This window comes from Zootermopsis nevadensis, unplaced genomic scaffold (genome assembly GCF_977971745.1).
Source record: "Zootermopsis nevadensis isolate Lab colony 2312 unplaced genomic scaffold, Znev_1.0 Znev_ptg000027l, whole genome shotgun sequence".
In the NCBI taxonomy this organism is placed as follows: Eukaryota; Metazoa; Arthropoda; class Insecta; order Blattodea; family Termopsidae; genus Zootermopsis; species Zootermopsis nevadensis.
The window spans coordinates 1,151,711-1,163,908 of NW_028259159.1; the positions used below are offsets into that span (position 1 = coordinate 1,151,711).

At 36.0% G+C, this 12,198-nt stretch overlaps 2 protein-coding genes across 4 annotated transcripts in view; one reads left to right on the forward strand and one right to left on the reverse strand.

The window, feature by feature from the left end:
* The window catches only part of LOC110828533 (uncharacterized), a 281,385-nt gene that overhangs the window by 218,913 nt on the left and 50,274 nt on the right, over positions 1-12,198 (reverse strand). The window lies entirely within an intron of this gene.
* Positions 934-12,165, forward strand: LOC110828554 (uncharacterized). Its single transcript, XM_022061369.2, has 3 exons — positions 934-1,281; positions 8,590-8,717; positions 9,330-12,165. The coding sequence occupies exons 1-3, from the start codon at positions 1,186-1,188 to the stop codon at positions 9,454-9,456; spliced, it is 351 nt and encodes a 116-aa protein (XP_021917061.1). The 5' UTR covers positions 934-1,185; the 3' UTR covers positions 9,457-12,165.

Here is a 12,198-nt window from a genome sequence, read left to right on the forward strand (position 1 = left end):
TATCTCTGTGGGAAGTGACAAAGAACTTCGCAGAAACTTATTATGAACAGCATTTTGCAAGTTGTAAACACATCGTGTAGCCTACTTATGCAGGTAATCAGGCCTAAACATAAACAAGTTTGCATATACTTCTAAGAATAATGCCAGTCTTTATTGCTGGTTATGAAAATTAGCCTTATACGTACAGGAGTTTTGTGTTCTATTTTATTCCACGCGCAAAATTTTATCTCACTCATACAGCCATATCATATTCATATGACAATCCCACATTAGAACACCATCAACGCTGAATGATGAAAATTAAACAAAGTAACGATGTGGATTGAGTTCATGTAGCTCAGGATACTGTCCAGAGACAGGTCTTGTGAAAACGGTGATAAATATTGAGATCCCATTAAGGGTGGGTATTCCTTTCCTAACTTAGCTGACGATTGGTTCCTCAAGGATTCTTGTCCGTGAAGATAGTTTAATTTCTGCTGATGGCACCAGTGTTTGCAACTAAGAAATCATTAGGATAAACTGTTGAACTTTTAAAAAAGACAAAATTCTCAGTGCCATAAACACTACGACATATAGGCCCGTAAAACAGCAAGTGATAGTTTCCGACGACATTTTCTCTAAATATATTTTGTCATCACAGGAACATGAAAATAATTAGCAGAAATTCATGTATCTGATTTATAGAAACATCAATATAGAGTTACGCATTCGTAGACTAGTATGTAGAACATACAGATTCTCCTCCATCACCTCCCTGCAGCCTCCGTAAATCATTCTGTCTCTGATGGCGCGAGATCTGTGGCATGAGCTTCTCCTTTCAGACCAAGTAATCCCCTCCCCATTCTTTGACGACCACACCGCTAGCCCCCTCCAAATGTGTACCCCACACCACTTTTCCTCCCTTCTGCTTATATATGCCGTCCACTACTGGTAGTACACCATACGGACTCGACGAAAGCTAAGGAGAGGAACATTTTCTGAAATATTCCGAAAACTGTCAGCAGTTTTCCAACATAATTTATTTTCATTTGAAGTTAGTTACCTCTCTATAGGACGTGCTCAAAATTTTGAGTAACGTAGGTTATCAATTCACCAGCACATTGAGACGAGGCGAGTTTCGTTGAACAGCAGCTAATTTGTCAGGTGACTGTTTAACGACCTGGTACTTCATCTGCAGCAGTCGAAATGGACAGCCATCTACGTGCATCCGCAATCGTCTTTGCCGGCATGCTTCTTGTGTGCCACCTCGTATCTACTGATTGCGCAGCTGTTCACAGTCGGGTAAGTACACACAGCAAAACACTCAGGAAATAAATTCCTTTCCTCTCTTCATAGTCAGTCTGACTGTCATCGTTTCAACGTCTTGTAGCATTATAAATATGAAACAGATCTCATGCATATGATGTTTAGTATATTACGTATTGTTTCCAGTGCCTCCGACTCTAATGTAAGTGCGCCTTAATTTTCAAGCTCTGTTTTTTTAAATTGCTTCCTTATGTAAGTTTCTCAATACTGAAATGTCATGCAAAGACTCAGATAACACTACAAATTAAGCAAATTACAGGTTTCAGTAGTAAAATTATAAAATAACACTGGAAAAATACGTAAATATCGGTAGAAGTTTGAGTGGTTTCTAGAGCTCAAATAGCCTCTTGTCTCATTTACAGCAACTTAGATACGCGACAGGAACATTTAAACACTATTAAACAGCATGAATTTAAAGATACAACCGTGCTTCTAACGAACTGTTGAAATATATGCAAGTTGTGTCCGTTTTGTTAATATATCGAAACAAGTAATCAGGTTCTCCTTTCTCAATTCTCTGTCCGTTCTAAGCTGCTTAATGCTTATATCGGAAAACCAGATACTTATATTTTCTTCAGAAACAGATGATATATCAAAATAAAGTGGCCTCCACGTCAGTAGCTTTCCCACACAAATATTGTTAAAATACATTGCACTTAATTATTGCTTAGAAAATGAGCGTAGTGTCCATAGTGTCATAAATATAAACATTGTACTTTTATATAGGAAAAATTACAAGTATTTTTTTCAGAAGAATAGTTACATGACAAGTAATACATATATGAAAATAACATATATTGTACATCGCTCATTATAATGTTGAAAGGAAATACGCATTGAACACAATTAAAATTGTTGTAATTCTCTTTCATACTAGCGCATGACACGTAAATTTCACACAATAAAAAGAAAAGTGTTTCGTAATTACATATATTTTCGCGATGATGTAAAGTTGTTTCTGTTAAACCAGCCAGTCCCTGAAATCTGCTCTCGGACACAGATCTATACTTGTTCATAACATTTAATTTAATTTTATATTGCATGATAAAGTTATGTACCTAGGCTACGTTCTAGTTCTAGGGAAGTATTGTCTGGCCTGTATCGTGATATCCTTGTATCCTACGATTTAAGATCCCCAAATATTGATATCACGGCGCCAATGACCTGCTGTTCATACGATCATACTAGGTCGTCATAGTTTGTGAAATTTCCATATTTTTCACCGAAACATTTAGGTGATCAGGAACGTTAGAATTAATAAAAAAATTTGAATCAAGGGACCTCTAAAAATGTCAACTACGAGTTTATTCTGACAGATTCCCTTCAGAACATTTCAAACTAATGCATGACTACCGAACTGGGAGTGATTTAAATTCATGTTGTAAACACTGGTTACCTAACTGTTTTCAAATTGCAATTATAGATGCAGTCTTCCAATATTTAAATTCTGAAGGTGAGGTCAACATTTATTCTCCAGCAGTCCTTTTATTATTTAATCATTACATCAAGCATAGTGACTTCCTTGGTTCTCTCAAGGTTTGTGACAGTGGTTGGATCATTATACCAATATTACGTAAAACATTGCCCATTGAGGTATTTTTAACATGTACGACGTTTTGGGATTTTGTTCTACTAGCATATTCATGCAATGGATAATGCCAAATATAATACAACCATACTACAATAAACCTGCTTTACTGTGGTGCATCTGCTGGAAATGAATAAACGATTACAAAACCTGTCAATGCTCCAGATACCTGCCTGTTCAGGATACCTTACAGGGGAGAGATCAAATTATCCCGGACCGTCGGGTTTACAAAAAAACATCTGAAAAGGTTGCCCTACCTGCATAATTCTATAGCTACTTTCTAGTGGTTCAGACCTGTTTTTTGTTCAGAGTCCTGGCTGGAGATTTGCTACCCCGGAAATATTTCATGTTTTTCTAGACCATCCTACCAAATGCCGACATAAATTGTTATCCATTCTGCTTAACTAAGCGCTATGCCACCCACGCAAGCTTAATCTTGGCACTAGACGGAGGCGAGGAATTAGCTTCACGCCCCGGCCGCTTTATTCCTGAGGAACGAATTCTGGTACCAAGCGGAAAAGAGGCTGGTTGGACCGCACAGCTCTCACGAGAGCATTTCGTGGCGAAGTGGCCGATCGTGAAACTGATTGCTCACGCCCATCTGGTACCGAGGTTAAGATTAAGCGGAGCTATACCTTAACGCCTCGCTGCGTTTTTTTAAAATATGATTCTTTCATTAAACAGAGACAACTTCAAATTTTAGAGGTGTTGACTATGGTTTTAGTTTGTGTTTCGTAGCGTAATACTATTGCCTACTACGTCTATAGACAATAAAGCAGCAGTTACCGACATTTCAGGTTTACGTGCAGCCACATTCTCGGAATTTTTTCTTTCCTGTTCTGACAGCTTGGAGTAAGAGATGTGAAAAGATAAACAAATCATGGAATATAACTTATGTCACTCCCTCATTGACTCTCCTGTCAGCTATGTATCAGTGTCAATTAACTATCACGATATTAGACCATAAACATCCTGTTTTAAGCCACACATTTCCCTGATATGTAAACCTTCTATCTCTGCTGTATGTACATTACTATTATGCAAGTTAGCTATAAAACAACTTTCATGTTTAAAACACAAGCGTGACTTAATTTTCCTGAAACAATATTAATATTACTATTGAGAGTGCAATGTGATACGAGAAAACTATTAGATTTTAACGCAGAAGAAAGTGTTCTGGCGCCAATAATTGGTGTTTTCTTAAATGCCTTTCTGCATGACGTCTCCCTGCTGAATGATTATAAGATCTCCGTTCATTATCGTATTTGTAGATCGTTATGTCTGTCCTTTAAAATAACCTGCAATTTAAATATGAAGCAATTTTACATGAAAGTATCGAACAAAGTGGCAATCCTTTAAACAAATGACTTATTAATATTTAGTTTTACAGAAAGGAAAGTCGTAAATAAGACTTCATAAACTAGAATTTCCTATATAGTACTGCAGGTCCATAAGCGTCTATATTTCCTTGGCAGGAGCAACAAGATAAAGTTTGAGATATTACATTTTGATAATATTTCAAATTCAGCTAGACACGAAAATCGATTATACACAATTATAATTAACTCTCCTCCATACTTCTTAAGTGATCCACTGAGGTACAGCACAACATAACGGTCCCTGTATGACATCTGTTATTAGGATCGCTTATACACAATAGTCTGTTTATTCATCAACGTCGTTTCTTGACATTTAACATTGAGCTGCCTATACTGAATTCTATTAAAAGGGCATTTACTCCTTATTTTTTTCTAGTGGATCCATTGTAAGTACGTGAACATCATGTTTCACCAAACATTCACCTAATTTAAATAACGTGTTAATAGAATAAATATGATTTACAAAATTTGTAAAACCAGTTGTTATCAAGAATATTCCCTTTCAGAAAACGGATCTACCAAACACCATCAGCTTGCACTTCATAAACTATGTGACAAATTGGATTCATTTCCAATATTAGATCGTTCGAAATAAATATATTCATTGATTCTTCGACAATGGGACAACATTCATTCATGCATTTGGGGACAAAACAAATTATTAGCATTGCAATAAAGTAGATTAAATTCCGGAGTTCTTTCCATCGCCTACCTAAAAAAAGATAGAAAGGAAATAAACTTTTTGTTTTACCTGTTTGTATGGTTTGAGGCTTGGTCTTTCACATTAAGGGAAGAAGATATGTACAGGATGATTGAAAACAGGGTACTGAGGAAAATATTTGGACCTAACATGAGAGGAAAGAACTAACGGACAGCCGGATAAAATTGCACAAGGATAAGCTTCAATATTTGTACTCTAAATATTAGGGTAACTAAATCAGGGGGCATTAGACGGATGGGGCAAGTAGCACGCATGGGAGATATGGGGAAAAATATAAAGTTTTAGCCGGTAAACCTGAGACCTAGGCTTGTATGGAATGATAAAATGTATCTTAATCTAAAAATTCCGATTTACCTTACATTAGTGTAAACTGCACAGCTGTATATAGGTCATCATTCGACGACAAACGAGTTTGCAAATATCTGATCGTTTAGAAAATGTTTTTCCGTGTCGACATAAAATAGAAGAAATTGCAGTAATTTATTTTTGCAGATTTCCCTTATTTGCTCGATATTTTTTATTTAATTATCACTTAATGCAGTGTATCTCTTGCGCCAAGACTTACATCATCAATGGTATTATCTAGACCAAAGTTTTACAAATATTACATATAACGGAGCCGTATAAGTTTTTATGAAGCAATTACTGGAGACTCGTTCGTTAATGTAATCAAAGTTCAGGATGTGTAGCCTTGTTTATTAATTAAAGTATGTGCGGCGGAAAGAATTGAGTCTAATTGCTCCAAGACTCGTGCAAGACCTCTCTTAACAAGGTTTACCTTCAACACAACATTGAGATCATGTAGCGCGCACTTTGGCAGAACGAACTTGCTTTGCATTAAATTATATGAAGTACGCATAAACAGAGGCTCTGTATTTGTGTCTCACATTTTTTATATTCTTTTATAGACCGATATGCCACAGAGTTACTGTTTAGTGTATTAAACCAACGGCACCAGAAATGTAAGAATTTTACTCTTTATTGTCCAGTATGAAACAGCACTCGTATTGCTGACATAACATATTTCTGTAAACAATATATTGGTCTATATACGTTTTAGAAAAATCTCCTTCGGATACATAATTTCTCTCGAAATGTTGTGGTAATGATGTTTATTATCAACGCGGCCCTAAATCGATATAAATCGTACTAATTTCAAGGTGTACGGATTGTAATTCCACTGGATACATTGCACATTGAGATGATGTTTTGGGTTGTGACGCTGTGTTGACTCACAGGTAGATACCATCGTTTCGGATGAACATACTACCTCCATCTTCAGGGCTTAATGAATATTGCCAATATACCGCTCTTCCGTTATCTCACCACCACCACCGCCACCACCGCCACCACTACTACAACTTCTATCACCGCCATGATCACCATTAGCTGTTATTATTACCTCCCGCTACCACTATAACCATACCCTCATAACAACATATGAACTGATATGACTGCATGTTGACTGGACCAGATATATAATCTTATATTTTAATTCAATATGCTGATGTATAATAATACGATCGTTTTAAGTAAAACGTAGGCATTTCACTTGAATACGAAAACAAATCAACATCAATCAGCACGAGTGATGACTTGCGAGCCACTTAATGAATGACAAATGAAGGAAGTGTCACAATGTAAGTATCATTCGAGCTACAAACGGTAAAAAAACAAGTTTTTCTTTCAAACAACTTGTGTTTAGTTTGGTTTAAATTATCCTGTTGCTCACCTAAGCAAGCGCGAACAAGTAACGTCACATGTGCCTGCGAGTTTATCACAATTGTACAAGCGCTAAGAATGTCACGGCAAGCATATAAATCCACGTCGTTATCGGGCTCACCTTTGTACCTCATTCCGTTGGAGTATAAAGAGGTTGTTGCTAAAGTGTAATGGAACGGAAGGTAAATGTGAACAGTGAAATCAGTGAAAAATGTGGCTTATGACTGAAGTAGGCGAAATATTGTCCGAGCCTCGTAACGCTGCTGGGCAGTAAACCATGCTGCATTAGCGGTACGTTTTGTATTGAAACAGGTCCTATGCATACGTAATACAATAGATAAGAGGTGAAAATATAACATTTGATTTCGTGTTGAACTTTAAAACTGCATTACGTATGTAAGAAAATAAAATATGGTAACTATCAATATGAGGCATTGCGCTCTCATTTTTATGTCGCAGCAAGCTGACGTCATAAAGCGCTTTTTTCAAGGCATATCGAATATACATAGGCACCTTAAAAATTAATCATTAAACTCAAAAACATTGTCGAAGTATAATTATTAATTTGCTTACTACCAACATGTAAAAGATTTTTCTTAGTAATACTGGATTAATGTGACAGCGAGGCACGTGCTCGACAGGATATATTAAACGAGTAATTACTAATGGGCCCCTGGCTGACTATAAGGTACAATGCGACTATTAATACTCGTCAATGTACTACTACTAGATAACGTACGATTTCGCTTTAATTGCAGCCTTTTCCTTGCACAAAACTGTGCTTGCCCTTTCACATGGAACAAATGCTGTATCGCGAAAAATCGGAAGTGCCTATGAATGAGTTTCTTGTGATAAACAGCAGAAAACAAATATGCTTTGCTGACGTGTAGAAAACAGCATAAGGCATTACGCACGAGCCATTTCTCATCTTCAATTACTGCGTACTATATTTTTTCTTTTCCACAGTCCAATGTAAAATAGAGAAGAGGAATTTTTTGTTGGGTAGTGTGTGGTCCGAAGTCAATAGGTTATCCATGAATGACAGATAGCTGACATCTCGTAAAGACAAAGATTTTGACCCCTGAGTTCATATTTTTGATTGTCATCCTGGATTTGTTCACAAGGTCATGCTTACTATATATTACTATGAAATGACTTCTGCTAGCTAAAATATAATTAGGGTTGCATTGTCTCATGATGTGATGAAGCATTCCAAATTATGGCTGTCTTGCACTTTCATTTTATCGTTCATGATAAGGCCCACACGTTAATATTGATGTTTGAAATAATGGAAGTTTCAGCAGCATTTAGCAACAAGTATCGCATCAAGAAAAAAATATAATATTCTTAAAGTCGATAGCCGCTTCTATAAATATGCTCTTGACTGCAATTCAGAAAAGACACTGACAGGTTTAGTGTGATTCGCGTAGTGTAACACGAGACACTTTCATCCTATATCGTTGGCATCCCACCTAGTCATCAAGATGGGTGGACTGCCTAGTCCGGCAGGAGATTTTGTATCTGTTGTTCCTGACATTTCGAGGGTAGGCTATAGAGTCACAAATTCTGCTCCACTTCACTGAAAAGCGTGCTGGTATATTATACGTTGTTTCCCGTGCGTTCTCTGCAACTTTCAACTAAACGTGTGAAGTGGTTGGCACCCCAACTTCGAACTGCGAAGACAGTGGTCACCTCTTTCTATATCCCTACAAATTAAATCTCAAAATTATATGATTTAACACTGTTAGGTATATAATCCATGAAACCACATTCTGAAAACTGTATCCTGAACCCCTAAAATTTTGGATTTTTAACAACAGACATTTTACCAGAGAGATGTGAAACTGATAGCTAGTATTTTCTGATTGTTACAGAGAGCAGTGGCGGAGACGAGCCCATCTGTTAACCTGTCATTGGTGAAGACCTGTCACAGCAGCACACCATGTGGCTGGGCCGTCTATGTGCCGTTCACACGCCGTGTGGATTACTTTATGAAGAACACGTAAGTCACATGTTCATAGAAAACTGTGTGATATTTTAAAGAAGTTTCGTATCCCGTAGTACCTGAAGCTTGAAGCTTATTTGGAAATATCTAAGAAGAGTATATGGGACAGAACTAGGAGTTACCCATTAGTGACAGGGCAAAGAGCTTGCATATTTAAAAAAAGTTAATTCATTTTTTTTTCAAAATACATTCTTTGCATTTTTCTCAACAATACATTTGCACGTTTTTAATGTGTGTTGAAATTTTTCGGTAATTACGACATATTACAAGAATGCAGATGACCAAATAACGCCTTGAGTGTTTCCTATTCATTTAGCTTTTGTTAACATAACATTTGTTCTAGTATCACGGGATCCGAAGATCATATTTTGCACAGGGCCCACAAACACTTTAAAGTATTTCTGTAGCCAATAACGACATTCTCTATTCGTCACCGCCGCCATAAAAGCCGCAAGCACAAACACCACAGCCAATCCAGAAAGGAATATAAGAGACAAAGCTGAGGCAGTTGGCCAGACGTCTACAAAATTTGGAAATTCCAGATGTGGGTAGACATACAACTTTCGAAAGCCAAATTTTTGTTCCTCATTATTCTGTTTGTGTCCACAGATGCGAGTGCCCACAAGGAAAAGCCTGCTTGCGGTCAGATGATGACCTGTCTGTCAGCGCGTACGTATATCGGTGCCACGAGGACACGTCACAACATGGAGATGTCGATGACGAACACGCTTCCTGAAGTCTTCGCCCTCCCACCTTCCCTCTTACAGTAAATACGGAAGGAAGAATATACTTCTGAGGGTGTTGTCCAGGTGATGGAAGATTCCCATCGTGGTCGCCTGTTTCCGCAGATCCAGGCAGCTCTCCTCGTAACTGCATCGCTGCCACCATTAGCTACGTTTTTTAGTTCTTTAGTTATAAGACGTATTTTCATTTCCTTTTGCAAAAGATTAGTAGTCGTATGCTGTGACGGTGTCAGAACATCTCATTTGGGGAGACATTACCAACTTTGACGGTTGTGAAACGTCACCTCATACAAGAGAAATGATTTACTAATTGGGTAAAAAATATAGTATGTCTATAAAAATGTTGCAACAATTTTTGGGTGTTTGTTTGAATCTTTTAACTGTTGTAAAAAGATTAAGTTTTTTAAATAGACAAAATTACATAGTATGCCAGTGGATCAAGAGCTTGCAAAGAGTAATTCCTAAAACTGGTTTTTCGAGTTCTAAATGCACCGCATTATATCAGATTACAAAACGAGAATGCTCGCCAATGTCATAAATCTCTGCTTATGGAATGATTTGTCTTATATCCTAAATATCATAAACATTCGTCCACGTCTTAAAATGTGCATCAATATTTACTACTTTACATATCCGGGAGGGCGTCTTGGCTGTTTGTGTCCTCAAACACGCTGCTAAACAACATAAACCTAAAATCAATCAAATATTGGCATTAGGACTCTATAACTGATTTTCCGAAAGATATCCTTATTTCTATTTCAGGTTAACTGAAAATGATTATTAACAATGAATTCTCTAGAAGGGCATTTGGAAACTAATGCTGCTTCCATACCACTGGAATGATTAAACATTAGTTTTTTTGTTTGTAATAAAAATTAAGTTGAAAAAACTCCCAATAAACAATCAGAGTATTTTAAAACAAAAGTTTCACTTAGGCCTAAATGCGATGCAGTACGATGGAAATAATATTTATGTCATTCATGACAATTTGTAGTTTTTAATTACTTAAACTTAATTACTGTTGTGTGTACATACTATATTTTATTTAATGACGAATATTGCATAGTGGACTCTCTAGAATAAACATTCTGAAACAGACGATATGCACCAAATCTGTTTTCATTTGACTTTTTTTTTGAGTACTGATATCAAATGTGGATATGCCTTTTCATTTGAAGAAACTAGAGTGTTTTTATATTTCTAAAATAAAATCCTATGGCTCTTGTAGTTTATAGAAAGTGAATTTTATATTCTTGAGTGTAAGAAAATTCACAGCTTCATATACTGTTTAATGTAAATGTATCTGAAGACATTTTTTCAAATTATCATTATTACTGTTACTACACAATATGTCTTGAAATTCCTTATTTGGAAAACTGCGTAATTAGAGATGCATCGTTACAGCATTTCGGAAACTATTATCAAAGTTTATAAGGGCTGTAATTCTGTACTACGGATAAGCATCTCAGTTCCAGAACTTACATTACATTCCATACGAGACAAAAAGTCTTTAAATGCGAATCTAAAAAAATAATTATTCCTGCTGTCTAGTACAGTACGCAAAAATTAAAATATTTTATATTACGAAAATAAAATGGAAACAGATATTATTGCACAGTACTAAGTAACATAAGTTCCGTACAGTATGCATATCTCGGATATCAGTATTTTAAGTTGTACTTAAGTATCAGAGTTAAACCATTCACCTGACGAACATCGGAGCTTTTGGGCATACAATTCTGTCTTTGTTTATGGTATGTTGTGTTAACGCAAATTTCAATATTGCTTACAGTCTCATAATAGAATTCAGATATCGTATTCATATCCTATTTTTAACTCCATTCACGAGGTAGATATGTTACAAGTTAAGGCACATGCTGAAGTAACTCGACGTGGTATTTACTACAAAGTAATGCAACTTTAGGCCAGTGCAATTATACTGGATTCAGAGCCACATTCTGAGGTCAGTACGAAAAATACAAAAGAGGAATTGCATAATAGCGGTAAGTTCTTATATTCTGAAACAAAGATTATTTTTGCAAGGTAGAGTGCTTCTAGGAGGGCAGAGTTTTAAAATACAATGAACAGATCAATACAGATATTGTTACTATCTTAATCGTGTCAGTACATGTGAATGGAAGAAACGTCTTTGAATACGATTGACAACGCTGCTTGATAGGGAATTTGTGCCATTCAATTGGATTCTATTGTGTTATGGTAAACAATTTATTTCTATTGTGATTCTGGATTTACTAATGATTCTGTTCCTAAATTACAGTGTTTGAGTTTAGTATTTGTCTCACTGGTTTAAAAAAAACATCCTATTGGTAAATACAAACTTTTTAAGTGTATAGGCCTATAATGTAGAAGATGTTAATATCTTAAATTAGCCTTCACATCAAAAACTTAATTTTGTCAGAGTGAACAGAATTAGTAGTTGAAAGAGACTGTTAGAATGAGGATTTAAATTTAATTAATTTGTATTTATTTAGCTTTCTGAAAACGTCGTAGGCTAATTGATACATGTAACTTTTTTAAAATATTATGTAAGTATTTATTATTCATTAAGAATACCCTTGTACTATGCCGTATTTATATGCAGTATTTTGTTTATTTTGTTACATTTATAACATTACATTATGTTTTAATGATCGTATCTCCAAATCTTCATCAAATAAATTAGTGTTGTAAGTTGTGACTCACTTGATTAGCATTTTTAACACCAGTGACCCCGT

What these genes read in the sequence shown, in the direction of transcription:
- LOC110828554 (XM_022061369.2), top strand. Translation starts at nt 1,186, where the DNA reads ATGGACAGCCATCTACGTGCATCCGCAATCGTCTTTGCCGGCATGCTT. An exon ending in GCGCAGCTGTTCACAGTCGG is followed by an intron (nt 1,282 to 8,589) that starts GTAAGTACACAC and finishes TGATTGTTACAG; the next exon opens with AGAGCAGTGGCGGAGACGAG. An exon ending in GATTACTTTATGAAGAACAC is followed by an intron (nt 8,718 to 9,329) that starts GTAAGTCACATG and finishes TTGTGTCCACAG; the next exon opens with ATGCGAGTGCCCACAAGGAA.